At 43.9% G+C, this 18,617-nt stretch overlaps 4 protein-coding genes across 4 annotated transcripts; all 4 read left to right on the top strand.

Annotated features, from left to right (window-relative positions):
* Positions 1–409: 409 nt before the first annotated feature.
* On the top strand, positions 410–1,806 carry LOC105191500 (putative odorant receptor 92a). Its single transcript, XM_025308244.1, has 4 exons — positions 410–677; positions 866–979; positions 1,064–1,219; positions 1,522–1,806. The coding sequence occupies exons 1-4, from the start codon at positions 537–539 to the stop codon at positions 1,570–1,572; spliced, it is 462 nt and encodes a 153-aa protein (XP_025164029.1). The 5' UTR covers positions 410–536; the 3' UTR covers positions 1,573–1,806.
* Positions 1,807–2,170: 364 nt separating this feature from the next.
* On the top strand, positions 2,171–5,015 carry LOC105191499 (odorant receptor 4). The gene is made up of 6 exons (XM_019845217.2): positions 2,171–2,599; positions 3,076–3,421; positions 3,684–3,914; positions 4,127–4,240; positions 4,323–4,478; positions 4,791–5,015. Exons 1-6 carry the CDS (start codon positions 2,325–2,327, stop codon positions 4,839–4,841), a joined length of 1,173 nt encoding a protein of 390 aa, XP_019700776.2. The 5' UTR covers positions 2,171–2,324; the 3' UTR covers positions 4,842–5,015.
* A 1,046-nt stretch (positions 5,016–6,061) lies between these two features.
* Positions 6,062–8,652, top strand: LOC105191498 (odorant receptor 22c-like). Its single transcript, XM_025308232.1, has 5 exons — positions 6,062–6,689; positions 6,951–7,175; positions 7,454–7,567; positions 7,721–7,876; positions 8,273–8,652. The coding sequence occupies exons 1-5, from the start codon at positions 6,366–6,368 to the stop codon at positions 8,321–8,323; spliced, it is 870 nt and encodes a 289-aa protein (XP_025164017.1). The 5' UTR covers positions 6,062–6,365; the 3' UTR covers positions 8,324–8,652.
* A 1,822-nt stretch (positions 8,653–10,474) lies between these two features.
* On the top strand, positions 10,475–14,859 carry LOC105191496 (odorant receptor 67c). The gene is made up of 6 exons (XM_025308228.1): positions 10,475–11,354; positions 12,084–12,432; positions 13,295–13,525; positions 14,050–14,163; positions 14,275–14,430; positions 14,615–14,859. Exons 1-6 carry the CDS (start codon positions 11,068–11,070, stop codon positions 14,660–14,662), a joined length of 1,185 nt encoding a protein of 394 aa, XP_025164013.1. The 5' UTR covers positions 10,475–11,067; the 3' UTR covers positions 14,663–14,859.
* Positions 14,860–18,617: the final 3,758 nt, after the last annotated feature.

Below are 18,617 nucleotides of genomic sequence, written 5' to 3'. Positions count from 1 at the left end.
GCGTTAATATCATCTTAACTGACGTCGATATTACTGATCGCTCGATCGAGATACCGCATATATTCCGAATAGAATTTCCGTTTGACATAAAGTCACAGAGTATGTACAAATTCGTATTAATAATAGAACTGATACAGCTTCTTATGAGCAGCTGGGGAATGGGAGTAATAAATGCTTTGCTTATAGCATTGGTAAGTTAATTATGTGATTGATAAAAATATATAACTTTCAATTCGAAAATTAATGGAAATATTATTGTGCATAAAATTTCGAGAATCGGGGGGGAATGATACGTGCGAACACTTAATCAATACATCTATTTAATAAGACGTCTTAACATGTGAAGGGAGCTTCCCCCATTTCGTCACATGCACAAAGCTATTTTTGAGTCAATTTACTTGAACATGAACCTTCATTTTCATAGGCGATGGGCGCTTTCTTTTTAGACCCTACACATAGGCGGTCAAATAGATATACTACGTTCCTGGTTGACGGAACTGCAGTCCGCAGAGAGCGCTGATAAACACAGAAACAAAATGATAAAAAAGATTATTCGGAAACATCAGAAAATTATCTATTTCACAGAAAATATAGAGACTCTCTACACATTCATCGCCTTACTGCAGTTCGTGTCAAACGTGATGATGATTTGCGTATTAGGGTTCTTAATTATAACAGTAAGTAAACTTGGGACTTGAAACAATTAGGAAAACAAATAAGTGCGTCTGCATGTTTGTGTAAAATAACACAGATACAAACACGTATATAATATGTAAAAATTACTAGATCAAATACATGAATAAAGATATATATTTACGACTATCAATAAAGTTTCCAATCATTCATGTACGTTTCGCTATTGCAGGCACTTGGTAGTCCCAATGCGACGGAGAAGATAATTCGATCACTTCCGTATTACAGCGTGACAAATCTAGAAGCGTTTATATTCTGCTATGCTGGAGAATATTTGATCAACAAAGTTAGCAACAATTGCTGAGCTGAATGATTAGCAATCGTTATTAAAGGTTTTGTAATTCTCTTTTTGTTGTTCTTATTCTCGTAGAGCAAAGAGATCGGATACGCTGCGTACGATTCCGCCTGGTACAACATGGAACCCAAGTACAGACATATTCTATTGTTTATTATTTTAAGATCGCAGAAGTATTTAACACTCACGATTGGAAAGCTGATGGATCTCTCGTTGCGGCGCTTCACAAGTGTAAGTATGACTCACGCATAGAGTACGAATGCATCCTTTTGTCCACACAACACATTTGTCGTGATATATTTTTCATGTTTAAATCATTCATATAACACTTTCCTTTCGTTAAATAGATTATTTATGCACGTTGCATTCTCCCGCAATATCTTTAAAAAGCATTTTATACATCTTACTTTATAAACATAATATTACAATTATATAAATATATGGAACTCTAGTGTTATAGTAATTGTGTTGCAAATATATCGTGTTATAATTATAATTACACCTATAGTCGTAACTGTGCTTGATTGTTACAGATTATGAATTCCGCGGGTTCGTTCATCTCGGTATTATTAGCAATGCAATGAACATAATGAAAATTTCTTCCATCGTTTTCCTATCGATAGTTGGGAAGTACATGTCGAAGATAACCACATTATTGTAAACACTAGTTAGTAAACGTATAATGTAACGTTTGACATCTCCGAAATATTGTAAACAAATTATATTAGCCGTAAAATACTTTCCGGGTGTAACATCGGAACTACGAAGCAATTTCCACGACCTCGCGCGACTATAATATTAAAGTCTATCATAATAAATCCCATAGCCTTCACGAATCCTACCCTCGAACAACTTTTCTTATCATCTTGAGCGCGATTTTTCGAAGTTCCTCTTCGACCCCTCAAGATCATTGTGCATGACGATCTTTCGACGAGCTATAGACGGCTGTCTCTTTGTGCGTCTGTCCTAAGATCGTGCATTTTTAATGGAAATTGCATGCAGCGTACCTTAGGCGAAAGGAAAGAAACGTTGGAAGGAAAGACGTTCCCCTTAATTTTCTCTTCCGTTCGCCAAATCAGCGACCATCGACCAGGTGAACTGTGTCTAGATTATACGCAGCATGGTAAAAATATTTAATGACTGGCTTCCATTGGTCGTACGTCATGGGATACCGTCGTTTAATGACCTCTCGCGACCATCCAGTCTTTGGCCGATTATCCGATGACGCGCATCGAACTCTCATCGGTTACACTTTGCGGAAACACATTTCTCGTGGAGTGTCCTTTTTCTACAATATACGTATGATCTCGCTGTGCTGCGGCGAGCACAAGTTCTAATGAGGGACACCAGAGTTATGGCTCGCAAGAGCACGATCAGTCGCATGGTGAAATGCTTGCTAGTTTTGTATGGTATTTGGCCGGACGCATCGTGCATCACATGCTGCAAAGTGTTCTGGAGCATTTCGTTAGCGGTTGTTCTAATTTCTCTCTACCGATATTTATGTGCACATTTTTATTCCAGTGATATATTCGACTTGATGGACTGCCTTAGCACCTTTGTAGGATATTTAAAATTGTTTATCAAGGTCGTTATCTTCTGGTGGAATCAACAGTAAGTAACGATTTTCTTTGATAGAATAGAGAAGCGGTTTTTCCAAACCGCTGATTTCTTCGTGATCGTATGTTATTAGAGATATTTTTATGAAGAGCTTATTGTTGTTCGGCCGGAACATATGAAGTAGGTTCTGTGATCTTTTTCCATGAAATGAATTTTTATTTCCACCTGAAAAATGCGTCATTCAAATCAACATTTGTCCGGCATTTGTAGAAGAAGACTTTTGAGTTAACTTAATATATTCCTAAAAATATATAAAATACTCAATATTCATCAAGCGAACAACAAGCGTATTTTCTATTTTCTATTTACTATCGCAATATTTTCTACGCGGTTTCGGTTTTTTGCTTCGTTGCTAGAAATGTGAAGGGATGGGAGAATCTCGCGTTAATAAAGCTATAACACAGTCTTTACGAAAAAAGAAGCGACACACTAAATTCACGTGGTGATATACATAAACGATTACCGTGTAGGATATTCAATCAAATTTTAAGAACAATGGAGGAAGACTGGAAGGATTGTGCGAACAATGATATCGAAATGCGCAAAGTAATCAGCAAAGCAAAGATATCGCGTTACGTTAGCAACGCGATCATCACTCTGCATACAGTAGCAGTGCTCTTTTACGGCATTAGTATCATCTTAACTAATGTCGACATTACTGATCGCACGATCGAGATACCGCACATAATGCGAATGGAATTTCCATTTAATATAAAGACACAGAGTACGTACAAATTCGTATTAATAATGGAACTGATACAGCTTATTATGAGTAGCTGGGGAATGGGAATGATAAATGCTTTGCTTATAACATTGGTAAGTTGCTTGTGCAATTGATAAAAATATATAACTGTCGATTTCATCGAAAGTAACTGGAAACATCGTTATGCGTGAAACTTTGAGAATCTAGGCATGACACGAGCGAACATTTAACTGCCACATTTGTTTAATGAGACACCTCGATTGCGAAGAGATCTTTCCCCAATTCGTTACGTGCGCAAAATTATTTTTGAGACAATAACTCGAACTTCATTTTCTAAATCTTCATTTTCATAGGCGACGGGCGCTTTCTTTTTAGACCCTACACATAGGCGGTCAAATAGATATATTACGTTGCTGGTTGACGGAACTGGAGTTTGTTGAGATTGCTGATAAACGCAGAAGCAACATGATAAAAAGGATTATTCAGAAACATCAGAAAATTATCTATTTCACAGAAAATATAGAGACTCTTTACACATTTATCGCATTGCTGCAGTTCGTGTCAAACGTGATGATGATTTGCATATTAGGATTTTTAATTATAACAGTTAGTAATTTTGTGAATTAAACAGCTAATAAAATAAATAAGTGCACATTTATGACAGTGAAAATACACGTGACAAGTGAAATAACACAAATAGCAACACGTATATAATATGTAAAAGTTAATTGTTATATCAAACACATAAATAAAGATATATGTTTACGACGATCAATAAAGATTCCAACCATTCATGTACGTTTCGAATCGTATTGCAGGCGCTCGATAATCCCAATGCAACGGAAAAGATAATGAGATCACTTTCGTATTACAGCGTGACAAATCTAGAAGCGTTTATATTCTGCTACGCTGGAGAGTATTTGATCAACAAGGTTAGTAATAATCGCTGAGAATGGTTAGTAATCGTTATTAGAAGATTCTATAATTTTCTCCTTGTTGTTCTTATCCTCGCAGAGCAAAGCGATCGGATACGCAGCGTACGATTCCGCCTGGTATGACATGGAGCCAAAGCACAGACGTATTCTGTTGCTTATTATTTTGAGATCGCAGAAGCAATTAACACTGACGATTGGAAAGCTGATGGATCTCTCGTTGCAGCGCTTCACAAGTGTAAGCATGACTCGTGCGCAGCGTATGAATTCATCCTTTTATTTGCGCACAATACATTTGTCGGGATATACCTTTTTTATGTTTATATTTAAATATTTATATAAAATTTTCAATTTGTTAAATGGATTTATGCATGTTGCATTCTACCAACAGTATCTCCAAAAGCATTTTATATATCTCACTTTAATAAATATAATATTACAATTATATAAATATGTGGAATGCTAGTATGTTGTAGAAATTGTATTATAAATACATCGTGTTGTAATTATAATTATAGCTGTAATTGTAACCGTACTGTGATTATTACAGATTATGAATTCCGCGGGTTCGTACATCTCAGTATTAATGGCGATGCAATAAAAAGCAACGCAACGAAAGTATTTCTCCCATCGTTTTCCTATCAATAGTCTGGAAGTACGTATCCGGAATAAACACGTCATAATGTGTAAAAAACACTAATTTGTAAACGACACGTATAATGTAACATCTCCTCCAAAATAGTATAAAGAAATTAAATTAGTCGTAAAATAATTTCCAGAGGTAATATCGGAACTACGAAGTAAGCAATTTCCACGCGATCCTGCGCGACTATAAGATAAAACTGTCTCATAATAAATCCTCTAATCTTCACGAATCCTCCTCCTGGACTGTCGCCATCATCTTAAGCACGACCTTTCGAAGCTCCTCTTCGTTCCCTCAAGAACATCGCGCATGATTTTTGACGAGCTATAGACCGATGTGGTTTGTGCGCATCTGTCTCCCGCAGTATCGTGCATTTTTAATGGAAATTGTACTCGTCGTTCCCTAAGTTCTTTGGACGGAGAGACACGTCTCCCTTGGTTTTCCCTTCCCTCTGCAAAATCAAGGATCATCGATCACGCATACTGCGCCTACGTTGTACACGGAACAGTAAAAGATATTTAATGACCAGCTCCTATTAGTCGTGCGTCCGGAGATGCCACTGTTCGATGACCACTCTCGTGACCACTCAGTCTTCGGACGGCTATTCGATGACACACATCTGGCTCTGATCAGTTATACTTTCTAATCAGTTATACTTTGCGAGAATACGATTTTGTTCTTATTTATTGTAGAACATCTGTTCTACAATATACGATGCATTCGCTGTACGCATACTAGCGAGCACGAGTTCTAATGGGAAACTGCAAAGCTATGGCTTATAAAAGCACGATCAATCGTACGGTTAAAATCTTGCTCATTTTATTCGGTATGTGGCCAGATATATCGTCCGTCATGTTCTTCAGAGTGTTCTGGGGCGTCTCCTTAGGAATTATCCAAGTTTGTCAATGTCGATACCTCCTTACACATTTTTATACCAGTGACATGTTCGACTTGATGGATTGTTTTAGTGTCATCATAGGATTCGTAAAGTTTTCCCTCAAGATCCTTGTCTTTTGGTGGAATCAGCGGTGAGTAACTGTTGCCTCTGATAAAAGCAACATATTCAAGTAATGACTTCTTGTTTTATTATACCAAAGCATGAATCGTCAACTTGGAGATATTAGGTTGATTTAGATGTCTTCCCCAATGACAGATAAACATATTATATGTATATCTTTGCTGGAGAACAGCTTTGTTCCTATTAACACTAGTAGTTCATTGTTGGCGGCAGAAGATTTTCGAATCAACCTGAAAATGCTCAATATCTGCGGAATAATGAAATTACGTGTTTCTCATTTATTATTGCGATATTTTCCATACGCTGCTTCTGCTTAGCGTAGTTATCGAACTTTGCAAATCGGGAGCGACTTTGAAAACAGAAAACTATCTCAGAATGCAATTGGATGTGTGATTGGATAAATTCACCCCGTGGTGTGATTTACATAAACAATTATCTATAGAATATTCAATCAAATTTTGCAAATGATGGCAGAAGATTGGAAGGACTGCGCTGATAATGATATCAAAATACGCAAAGTAACCAGCAAAGCAAGAATATCGCATTACATTAGCAATGCGGTTGTCACTACGCACACAATCGCTATATGCTTTTACGGCATTGGTGTCGTTTTAACCGATGTCGACATTACTGATCATACGATCGAAATACCCCACATATACAAAATGGAAGTTCTGTTTGAAATAAATACGCAGAGCACATACAGATTCACGTTAATTATGGAACTGATACATCTTCTATTGTGTAGCCTGTGCTTGGCCATTTTAAACGTTTTGATTTTGATATTGGTAAGTTGCGTGTGCAAGTAACAAAAAAAATAAGAAAGAGAACAAAACATACGACTTATAATTGCATTGTAATACCGTTGCTCGCGAAACTCTCGGAATCTGGGGACGACACGTACATTTAATTGATACATCAGTTAAATCAAATCCCCCCCCCCCCCTCTATATTTCTTATAATTTGTCATTTCTGTACAAAAGTATTTCTCAGTCAACTTCTTGTATATGTGTCTTCATATTTATAGGCAATATATTCTTTCTTTCTAGACCCTACACGTAGGTGATCAGATAGATATATTAATTTTTTGGTTGACGGAACTAACGTTCGTAGAAAACAAACATAGATTCCGCATGATGAGAAAGATTATCCAGAAACATCAGAAAATCATCCACTTTGCGGAGAATATCGAGAAACTGTATACAATCATCGCATTGATGCAGTTTGTGTCAAACGTGGTGATGATTTGCATATTAGGATTTTTAATTATAATAGTGAGTAAAACTGTTAATTACAGCAGCGAGTAAAACAAATATGTACGTACAATATATGTACGTGTGCGTGTTTAAGCGAAATAATACAGATATTTGATCTGCAAATTTTAATTGCTATACGCTTAATATCGCGTGTTTACTTCTCGTATACATTTGCTAATTACGTTCACGTCGCATATTGTTTATCGTTTTTGCTTTATTACGTATCAAACACATAAATAAAGACATACGACGATCAATAAAAATTCTGACCATTCATGTAAGTTTCGCTATCGCAGGCGCTCGATAATCCCAATGCGACGGAGAAGATAATGAGACCACTTGCATATTACAGTGTGACAAATCTAGAAGCGTTTATTTTCTGCTATGCTGGGGAATATTTGATCAACAAGGTTAGCGACTATTCCTGTGCGGTTAGCAACCGTTATTAAAGATTTCTATAATCGTTTCTCTCTCTCTCTCTCTCTCTCTCTCTCTCTCTCTCTCTCTCTCTCTCTCTCTCTCTCTCTCTCTCTCTCTCTCTCCGTGTTATTTTTCTCTCACAGAGCAGGGCAATCGGATACGCTGCGTACGAATCCGCTTGGTACGATATGGAACCTAAATACAGTCGTATTCTGTTGCTTATCATTTCAAGATCGCAGAAGCAATTAACACTGACGATTGGGAAGTTGATGGACCTTTCATTGCCGCGCTTCGCAAGTGTAAGGGCGACTCGCGCATGACATGTGAAACAACCCTTCCGTTTGCGTATTCGTTTTGATAAATAAATATATTTATCACGCGTTTATATTTGAGCATTTACACAACTCTCCCTTCCCGTTACATGGATTGATTATGCATACTGTATTCTCGCAATAATATCTTCAAAAACGTTTGTTTTACCTTAATATATGTATATATAATGTTAAAGTTATAATATAAATCTGTGAAACTTTAATATGTGCTAATTGTACCGTGTGTGTGTATATGTGTGCGTGTTTATATATGTATAAGTAATTATAACCTGATGTAACTATATTGATGTTGTAATTATGATTTTGACTGTATTTATGACTGTAATTATAATCGTAATCGTATTCTATTCACGTTCGTTACAGATTATGAATTCCGCGGGCTCATATATGTCGGTGTTATTAGCGATGCAATGAGGAGCAACGCTACGAGGATATTCGTCTCATCGTCTTTCCATCGATAATCGTGGATTACGAACGAAATAAATATGCAAATCACTAGTTAGTACATGATTCGCAATTATGTAACGTAACTTGCGCGTGGAGTCTTCTCCATGGTAGTGCAAAGAAATTTAATTAGTCGTGTAACGCGAAGAGCTCTGTAGCTAGTTTAAGGGCCACAGCGTTAGGATGGCACTGCAGGCTCCGCCAGAAGAGAAGAGAAGGGAGTCTGACCTGAGCCATCGTAGTGAATGAGTGCATAATCTATATTCTTATGTATTTCTTGGTAACGCACAATACAGTTCTCGTTGTTTATACGTAATTCGAACGACTTTCCCCAGCTCTCTGCCCTCTCCCCCTCTCACGGATGTCGTTTAAACTGCCGAACTTGCAACTACTAATAGTATTTTCGCGCGACGAGATCTCGGGATAATCAACGCTCAAGTGCCGCAAAAGGCTAATTTTACAAATACAAAGTTCGCTCAAACTTACGTGTCAAAACGAAGTCATCGGGCTGTCACGGTCGCAAATTGACGATATTACGTTAGAAGGAAAGAGAAAGGAGTCGGTCAGATCCGAGGACGCGCACCTGTAGACTCCGCGGACAGACTGAAGGATGCCGGGAGGGTCACTCGCCGAGAATCGCGAGCCTTACCTTCGTCGAGCCAGCGTCGAGTCGGGCAGGGAACAGTTCATTAAATATTTTCATCGTTCAATGTTCGCTCCACGTTACACCATGTAGATCGCACGCAGACGATTTCGCGGACGGAGGAGAAACCGAGGGGGAAAATATCCTTCCGTTCTGTCGCGGCGCTGGCTAAGAGTCTACTACGTTTACTTACATAAAAGAAAGATAAGCAAAAGTGCCAAGATAGCCGAAGGCAGGCAGCGTAACGCAAGTAACGCGATTACGTTAACGAACGAACAGTTTGCCGTTACTCTTACAACAGACGCAGACATCTGCTGCAGACGTCCGCGCGGCAAGCATGGCGCATCCGCGGGGAAACCTTCGCGACGTACGTCTCGTTTCGACGGGAACAGAACCTCAAAGGGGTCTACAGCGCAAAGGACCTTATACTTCGTTCGAAGGCCACAGCGAACGAAACTGCAGGCGCGCAGAAGCTCCACTAGAGAAGGGATGCGCTGGCTTGAGTCACCGTAATAAATAGGCGTATAATCCATAGTCTTATTTGTATTTTTCAATTATAACGCATAATATATATATATAGTTCTCGTTGTTTACACGCGAATCGGGAATGAAAACTTTTTTCCCGGCTCCCACGGGCTCCACGGCGTCGTTGAAAGTGTCGAGCCTATGAATATTAATCTTTCTCCGCGCGACCAGCGATCCCGAGACGAATCTCGCTAAAGTCGTGAAGTAATTTCCAGGGATAACATCGATGTCACGAAGCGAGCAATTTCCACGATCCCGACCTGTGGGCTAAAAATGTACCATAATATACCCCGTGATTTCCATGAATCCTCGAGCGACTTTCCCTACCACCTCGAGCGCGACCCTTCGAAACTCCTGTTCGTTTTCTTGAGATCGTTGCGCATGACTTTCGACGGACTTCGACGAGAGGAAAGAAAGAAAGAAAGAAAGAAAGAAAAGCCCGGCTGTGCCGCGACCTTCGCGTCTCTTCCCGCGGGATCGTACATTTTTAACGTGAAATTGCACACGCCGCACTCTCGGCCAGCGGCGCGGCCGAACGGAAGGACATTCTCCCCCTCGGTCTCCCTTCCGTCCGCGGATTCTACGCGATGCAACTTGGAGCCTACGTGGGACGATGAAAATATTTAATGAACTGCTCCCTGCCCGCTCGACGCTGGCCGAAGGTAAAGCTCGCGACTCTCGGCGAGTGACTTCCCGGCATCCTTCAGTCTGTCCGCGGACAGTCTACAGGTGCGCGTCCTCGTCCTCGGATCTGACCGACGCTCGCACGCGGAACCGACTGCCCCGACTTGTCCCGGGCTGCCGGTGATTGCGCGTCCAGCCTTGATCGCGTAGCAGCGCGGTGCGTCTTATCAACGTGTCAATTGACCTATCGACCGCTGACGACGCCGGTACCGAGCTCTGCGCCCCCGTTCCCGTTATTTCGGCGGATCGTTGGATTTTACGGTAAACCGCGGTGCCTCGGTGATTTCGAGTCGCTCGGAGTGTTCCGCGTGTTCGCCGGCGGTCGAGTGTTTCCGCCGGTGGATACATATCGTCGCGAAAAACAAAACAAGAAAAAAAAAATACACCGAAAACCGAAAAGTGGAACGATTTTCTGGAGAGTCATAATCCCGAAATACGAATACCAAGGCAATCTCCCGAACATTGGAATTTCCCGAATTCCCCGAAATATTGGAAACATGAGATTGTACCGAAGTTCTCCGGCATACAATTGTGCGAAATTACAATACTGATATCGGCGCGACGAGGCGGTGGCTGAAAAATTGCTGCTACGGACGAAATGCAAGAGGATAATTGTTACTTCAAGCAAGCTGCTCGTCAGGAGAATGTCTTGGTATTCGGATTTCGGGCTCGTGGCCGCCCAGGAAATTGTCCAGTTTTTCGAGAGTTCGATTTTGCGGGAGAACGCGTGTCCACTTTTCTCCGCGCTGGACGTTCTTTCAGTGCTATCTCTCAAAGTGCCTGATCATTCTCCGACTCTTCATACGCTGCTTATCCGCGTCTCGGTTCCACGTCCGCGTTAGTCAGGACGCGAAGAGTTCGCATGGTCATTCGGAGGTCGAGTCGTTCGCCGACAATGTTCGCGGGCACGTTCACCCGCGCGATCGAGGTCGGGCTTCAGGTGATCGGTATCTGGCCAGGCGCGCCTTGCGCGATCATCAGTCGAATCTTGTGGACCACGTCGATGCTGGCCGCGCAGACCTTCCAATACCGACATATGTTGTCGCATTTACGTTCGGAAGATTTGTCACTGCTAATGGATGGCCTGAGCGCGACGCTGTCGTACAGTTTGCTGTGTGTCAAGTTGATTGTTTTCTGGACGAAACAACGGTACGTCGTTACCACTCGCAAGCTTGCTCTCTCCGGCTTTCTGACCGGTCATGCGAGTCGATTTAGCGTTTGGTGAAGCGCACGAAGCAACTCGTACATTCGTTCGTATTTATCATTATACAGAGTGTCCGGTGATTCGTACTCATCGTTACTTATACAATTTCTCATGAAGATTTTGGACAATTTCTCTTTAGCGAAAATCAGCGAAATCATTACATACAGCGACTTTCGATACAACAAATCTTTGAAATTAAGACTCAGCTCAAGATTCCGTACTTTTCCGATCGCTTCTATCTTGGAGATTACCGATGCTTCAACAATTTTGCCAAGAAAAGAATATCAAATGTTTAATTTTTAATTTAATAAGAAAATTATTTTAATAAGTTTTATTTTACTAAGAAAATAACGCTTGTCGGAATTTCGTAAAATTTGTAGATCTTTCGTGAAATGTTTGCCTTTCTTTTACTGCACGCAAGAGTCACTACAGATATAAAGTTTCAACACTGTCTCGCCAGTCTTCCTTATCACGATCGCCAAGAAATGCACCAAACCGCCTCCTCCCTCCTCCCGCCACGGACGATACCGATATCTCTACTCGCATTTTTCTGACTCACGCTCTCCGTCATTCGTCCGTCGTCACGTACGGACAAGTAATTCCCCAATCATAGTCTTCGAGGGGGAAAGTCCTCGCCCTTCGCGCAGTGCAAGCATGATATCGATTCTCCCTAGAATATTCCACGACGTGATAGCGAGCATCTCGACGGACTGGGAGGAATGCGGAGAGACTGGCGACGCCCTGTGCAACATGATCAACGTGGCCAGCCTGTCTCATCGTTTCTCCAATTTGATCATCGGCCTGCACTCGATGGCCGTGCTGTTCTATTGCGTCGGGGTGGTCGCGCTGCGCACCAGCGGCGCCGGTCAGGACGACGTCGAGCGTGAGCTCTTCCTCAAGATGGATCTACCCTTCGAGAGTGACGCGTCGCCGGTTTATGAGCTCGTAATGACCACGCAATTCCTGCATCAGATGACGTCCGCCACCGTGATCGGCGTGCTCAGCGCGCTGCTCGTTACGCTGGTGAGTCGGCACCTCGGGGCTTCTACTTGCCCGCCCCCGGGGGATTTCGAGCGCCCTGACTGAGATTACCTCCGGGAACGGGATCCCCGGATACGGGGAGGGGGAGGGGAGAGAGAGAGGGAGAGAGACAGCTCAGGTCCGCGGGCGTTCCTGCGATTCACCGAGATCGTCGATGACGCGTTCCGGCTTATTTGAGGGGAGAGGTTGGGAAAAAAATTTATTCCCGGGAGATTGATTCCGAGTCGACGGCGATTCCGCGGGATTATTTATCGACAATTTCGACGCGTCGTTCCGCACGATCGTATCGCGTCTGGCTGATCCGGCTCGACTGGTATTTCCATATTACCGCGATACGCGCCTTACGTTATTGCGTTCTTTGTCGTGAAATTACGAAGTGTCGGCGAAGTATTTAATTTCTCTCTAGTTATTTCACACCTATGACTATAATCGCACAGTGAAAGAATTATAGTCAAGACTGCCATTTTCGTAGAAAGTACGTGCTACAGTAGTGTCAACAACGATGACTTTGTGTGTACATTGCTATTATTTCCTTGCTAAAAAAGAAAAGGAAAAAAACAAGGAATATCGTCATTATGATTTTTGAGAGATTTATGATTATTTTCTCGCTCAGCATGCGTGTTACATCCGATTGTTGTGTTTTTCGTCGTAAAACTGCTTGTTGCTCCTAACCGTCGTGTCGAAATTGTTTGTTCCCGTATGCCGCGAGAGATCTTGGACTTACTCAAGGCTCATCGACGAGACTCCGTGTTTCAGTAAGAGCCTCACAATGTTTTCACACGCGCCGTCGATTCACCCTTAAGCTGTCACACACGAGAGCGGATAACGGGGCTCGAATTCCTAGGTGCTGCACGTAGGCGGTCAGATAGACATCCTGCGTGAGAGACTGCTAGAAATTCTGCCGAAGGACAGGAAGCCGACTGTATCCGTGATCACGATGGGCTCGCTGATCCGTAAGCACCAAAGCATCATCGTTTTCACCGGGAAAATCGAGAACCTGTACTCGCACATCGCGCTGGCGCAATTCATATCGAACACCCTTGTTATCTGCTGCTTAGGATTTATCATCGTCAAAGTAAGTTGCTCTCGAACTATTATTGCTGCCAAAATAGATGCAAATTGCTAATCGGATCTCCGGCTAATGACACCTATATACGTCGAATACATGCGTGCTCGTCGATCGCGAGCTCGTTGCCCAAGCCCCCTTGTCATTTCGCATTTTGTATTTGTCGTATTTTACATTTATTATATTCTACTAGCGATTTCAGTGCGTTCGTATGCGAGAAGAAAAATGTTTGGTGCTTATAAGAAGAAAAATGTTTGGTGACAATAATTGCATAGTGAAATAAATATAATTATTCTTCACAACAAAGATCAAGTCGGAAAAATCATTTGTATACCGCGATAATCTAATAATATATGTACATACACTGATGTCCTTTTTTTTATTAGAAAAAACTAAGGTTGATGCCGAAAATGACTATTTTAGCGAAATTGATCATTTTCCGTTCATTGCGGAAGAAAGGAGAATTAAAGAGATAGGACGAAAGAGAATGACGTACCGCGTGCGCGTTAATATATTTAATTTCGATATTGCAGTCGATCAACGACGATCAGAGCTTCTCTATGCTAGTGAGGTCTCTATTGTTCTACGTCGTCATCAATCTGGAGGCGTTCATCTTCTGCTTCGCCGGCGAATACCTAAGCGTCAAGGTGGGCAGAAACTCGCGAGGTGGGAGTTTTTCAACTGGCGTGCGGATGAGAGTCCCAATTTTTCGTCCGGTTTCACGCGTCGGGAAATTGCCGCCTCTGCCTGTTTTCCAGAGCAAAATGATCGGCGACGCGGCGTACGAGTCTCTGTGGTACGATTTGACTCCCAGCGAGACCCGGATCCTGCTGCTCTTGATAATGAGGTCACAGAAGCAATTGACAATCACGGTCGGCAGCTTCACGAATCTCTCTCTGCAGCAATTCGCGAACGTAAGCTTTATCCGTCAGTTTGTGCGAGATTGCCCACTAAACTTCGCGAACAGTCACGATTAAACTCGAGCGCGCGCGCGCGCGCGCCCGAGCACTTGGATTATATCTTATAATTATCTCAACGCGCAATTACGGCAGTATTCATTTTTCACGCGGTGTAGCGTTACGTTGTGTCTCCCGACAGATCATTAAATCGTCAGCTTCGTACGTCTCCGTGCTTTACGCGCTGTAACCAGCGGCGGTGCCGACTCGCCGACTCTCTCTCGCCGGTCGATATTTCCCTGCGTGGCGATACCGCCATCGCCGACATCAACCCACCACCGTTTGCGAACCGTTTGCTGTCCCGTAAGTCTCGGCATAATTTCTCAAAGCGTTACTTTATTTTGCAATAAAAGTATGCGATCAACTGCGAGCACAGCGTGTTCGTTTCCCGTTCACCACCGTCATTATTATTATCGTCATACAGCTAAGGCGACGGCGTACTTTAACGTTGCCGAACGTGCACGAGCGTGAGTTTGCACGCGCACACACCGCCGCCAGTTCATTGAAAATATGCCGTCGCTCGGATCTCCTCCCACGACGAGCAGGATAATATTTTTTGTAAAGCCGAAGCTCGTGGCGCTCGAGTTTTCATCCCCCGAAAGAAGTTCGGAACATCGTTTCACGTTAAATTGCGGAAGTTGCTTCGACGCGGCGACGAGGGGTGGCTGTTCCTCCCCCTCCACTCTCACCCTGTCTGTCTCTCTCTCTCTCTCTCTCTCTCTCTCTCTCTCTCTCTCTCTCTCTCTCTCGTTATACCGGAGGGACCATTCCCACCCCCTTTCACCCTCCTTCCCTGTCATGTCGGGCGAGATACGAGCACGAGCGCGCGATCACGCCAGATGGCCAACGAACGGATCGCAACGCCAACGAAATTATAACCGGGATTACTTAGCGCTACTTCACGCGTATAATCAGGACGCGGTAACGAGAACTGGCCTGAAGGGACTGTTTTATTAGAGACGTCCGTGGCTGCGGTAATACCATCCCACCCGTCGCGAGCCGCGCACGCAATTTGCAAACTTACGATTCGTACGAGTGGAAGGAGTTTGCGTCCGGTGTTTGCATCTCGCGCAAAAATGCACATCTCGTCGTGCGGACTGTGCCAAGGTAACGCGCGTCATGAAAGAGAGGGAGAAAGAAAGGAGAAAGAAAAGGTCAAAACAACTCGAGTTAAAGAAATTTCGGGATTATGTATACACGGCGAATTAAAACGCCCCCCCCCCCCCCGGATTCTTCCGATCAAATTTTGCACTTTGGACCTGTGGATTTTGAATATGGATTCAGGCTCGAGCTCTGAAATCTCGAATTGCGGGATTTTGAAACGCTCACTCTTGTTCGAGTGAAACGCGCGCGAATACAGTTCGATGAGGCGGTCGAGAGAGAAGCAGGGAAAAACATTTCTGTCGCGTATTTACAGCTACGGTTGAGTCGCATCAACCTCTAAGCGCCGACTAGACTTTTCACTTCCAATTCCCTCACTTTCCGAGTCGTTGGGACGTCATTGGAAACCCGAGTGTGTTATTTTGACGCGTATAAGCTGAAGCTTCCTTTACGCGTATCTTGTCGTCTTAAATCACGCGTCGTTTAACGCGTTTAAACGCGTCAAGTGATATCGAAATGCATCAAGCGATGCGTGATTTCAGACAACAAGAAAGAAAGCTTCAGCTTATACGTGTCAAAATAACACACTCGGTTTTGCAGCGATGATCTGACTCGATTCGACACGACAACGGCCTGCGCAACCAGACTTGCCTGAGTCTGAAATTCGTCTCTGAAATCGGTTTTCGCTGTTGCAGTGTGAGAAAACAGCGCGTCTCTCTTTCCCCGCTGACGATCCGCTGGAAAACTCTAGCGTGCGCCGACAAAATGTCCGCAATTTGTTCTTACTTTCGAGCGGACTGGTTCGACGTGAATTCTCGTTACTAAGATCTACCACGCCAGTAAATCGAGAGTCATTCTCGCGTTCCTTATGTATGTATCTTGAAAATATGATTCAGCGCGGGTCGAGAGATTTTTCGTTTCTGATATTAAATACCTCGCGCGCACGCACGCACGCACGCACGCACGCACGTACACCTATGCTCGTGCAAAGGGAAACGTAAATTACTTTATTCGGACGATAAGATCCAGTGATTTATTCATGAATATTCTGCTTTGGTGTTCCGCATAGAGCGGTTTTTTGTTTTCTTTTCAAGAAAATTGCCTTGCAAATGTGTCAAATCTCATGTAAATAGTACAATCTTGCGATCGCGAGGGCTTTCGCTCCACGTGGCTTTGTGACCGTTTGCGGGGGAAATATCGATTCTGCGGATTATCCTGGAAAATTTTATACCGGCGATGTGTAAATCATGAATTTCCGCTTACGCGTCGGACTCGCCGAGACTCGGCGCGGCGATGTCGCCGCGTCTTACCAAAGTGCCAAATTATCGGCGCGTCGCGACGTAGGCGTCGCAAATTCCTTCTCGAGTTTCTTATCGCCGCGCCACGAGAATACTCAATTTTCCCACTTACAGCCGCGTCAGCGTCAACTTTCTCGCGCGAATTTATCGGTGTACTCTTACGCAGGTGACTCTAACAGGGTGCGCCAAGTGAGAAATTAAATAATACGCAAGAAGTTGCCAATATCCGAAAGCAATGTTCTCGCGGATGACGAATCGATGAGGAGACTGCCGTTCGCACTATCATTGTGCCCTCTTTACGCGTAGTTGACACGATACGCGAATTCTCGACTCGCAGCGACTGCGCGGAAAAGTAAATTTTCTCCTCGAGTGCGTTGATGTAAATTTCACCGTGAACACCGTCGAGTGCAAAAATATGCGCCGGATGCGAAAACAGCTCGATTCGTTTCTCATTCACTTTTTCTCTTGATATCTCTGTAATCATCTTTCACGAATACGCGCTTCATGTTCCCCCTCTTTCTCATTATGAGGGTAAATAACGAAGGACGGAGTCTTACAGAGTTGTCTCGCTTACTCGTTACACCGCGCCGGAACGCGACGCGAATTTACTATCGGCAGCCGAAGTTAATCCGTGCCGAAGCGAGTACTTAACTCGAATTTAATCACAACCGGGTAATTTCAGGCTGCGATGGGGACTTCGCCGTGATGATTTTATTTTGCTGGCAGAGCACGAGCCGAGATCTCGCGTCTGTGTTCTCGCAGGTAATGAGCGGACCGGTCGTTTCCAACTTTTTGGCGTTTAGAGAAGCCATACGAATTTTCCGGGGAAAGCGTCAGTGGCGGCAGTAACGGCGGCGGTGGCGGCGGCGGCGGCGATGGTGGCGGCGGCGGCGGCGGCGGTGTGGCGGCGGCGGCGGCGGCGGCGGCGGCGGCGGCGGTGGTGGCGGCGGCGGCGACGGCGACGACTTCCCCGGGCCGAGCGAATTGGTCTCCATGGAAACCATCCCGAAGCCAATCCGGGGTGCATTCGTACGTACATTTACCCTTGTCGTGGCGCGTCTGCAGCACCCCTCTCGCCACCCTTCGTCCCTATAAACTCGCACCCTCTCTCGCCTCCCCCGCGCAGCTTCCACCGGCCGGTCTACTCTGACGTTCGGTCTCTTTCTTTCTCTCGCTCGCTCTTTCGCCTTTCGTTTCTTGATTCGAGTTGTTCTTTCTCTCGCCACACTCCTCACCGCCGTTCTCTGTGTCTGCTTTTCTCTTCCTCTTTCTCTCTATCCATCTATCTATCTGTCTGTCTCTCTTTCACTCTCTCTCTCTCTCTCTCTCGCGTTCTTTCTCTCTTCCTTGTTCTCCCTCGTCGCATTTTTATTTATTCCTTATCCACTTTTGTCCGTGCAGCACGCTCTTATCCCGTATCCCTTATGTATCCTCGCGCTTTCATTTATTCGGTCGCGCGCGCGCTCGGGCGATTCTGTCGGCTGACGTCAAGAGTAAAGTCGCCGTTTGAATGTCTCCGCCGAATGTATCGGCGAGCGGACTCGTCCTATCCGCAAATAAAAATCACGAGAGGAAAAAGCATCCGGATTCGTGTCCGCATATTACACGGTCCAATTTTGCGAATGAATTCTTTTCTCACGTCGCGCTGTACGCCGTGTTCCCGACGCTTGAATTATTCTAACGTGTATTTCCGACGACAGAGAGAGAAGCGCGACATGCTCTCGCGGACGATTGAAAAATTCCCCG

This window comes from Harpegnathos saltator, unplaced genomic scaffold (assembly GCF_003227715.2).
Source record: "Harpegnathos saltator strain DR-91 unplaced genomic scaffold, Hsal_v8.6 scaffold144, whole genome shotgun sequence".
Lineage (NCBI taxonomy): Eukaryota > Metazoa > Arthropoda > Insecta > Hymenoptera > Formicidae > Harpegnathos > Harpegnathos saltator.
This window is presented reverse-complemented; position numbering and strand designations above follow the sequence as displayed.

Excerpts from the sequence above, each read along its gene's own strand:
- LOC105191496 (XM_025308228.1), top strand. The coding sequence starts at position 11,068 with ATGGTCATTCGGAGGTCGAGTCGTTCGCCGACAATGTTCGCGGGCACG. Across the intron at positions 12,433-13,294 it reads GCGCGCTGCTCGTTACGCTG|GTGCTGCACGTAGGCGGTCA; the intron begins GTGAGTCGGCAC and ends TCGAATTCCTAG. Across the intron at positions 14,164-14,274 it reads GCGAATACCTAAGCGTCAAG|AGCAAAATGATCGGCGACGC; the intron begins GTGGGCAGAAAC and ends CCTGTTTTCCAG.
- LOC105191500 (XM_025308244.1), top strand. The coding sequence starts at position 537 with ATGATAAAAAAGATTATTCGGAAACATCAGAAAATTATCTATTTCACA. Across the intron at positions 678-865 it reads TAGGGTTCTTAATTATAACA|GCACTTGGTAGTCCCAATGC; the intron begins GTAAGTAAACTT and ends TCGCTATTGCAG. Across the intron at positions 980-1,063 it reads GAGAATATTTGATCAACAAA|AGCAAAGAGATCGGATACGC; the intron begins GTTAGCAACAAT and ends TTATTCTCGTAG.
- LOC105191498 (XM_025308232.1), top strand. The coding sequence starts at position 6,366 with ATGATGGCAGAAGATTGGAAGGACTGCGCTGATAATGATATCAAAATA. Across the intron at positions 7,176-7,453 it reads TAGGATTTTTAATTATAATA|GCGCTCGATAATCCCAATGC; the intron begins GTGAGTAAAACT and ends TCGCTATCGCAG. Across the intron at positions 7,568-7,720 it reads GGGAATATTTGATCAACAAG|AGCAGGGCAATCGGATACGC; the intron begins GTTAGCGACTAT and ends TTTCTCTCACAG.
- LOC105191499 (XM_019845217.2), top strand. The coding sequence starts at position 2,325 with ATGAGGGACACCAGAGTTATGGCTCGCAAGAGCACGATCAGTCGCATG. Across the intron at positions 2,600-3,075 it reads ATCTTCTGGTGGAATCAACA|GATATTCAATCAAATTTTAA; the intron begins GTAAGTAACGAT and ends ATTACCGTGTAG. Across the intron at positions 3,422-3,683 it reads ATGCTTTGCTTATAACATTG|ACCCTACACATAGGCGGTCA; the intron begins GTAAGTTGCTTG and ends CTTTCTTTTTAG.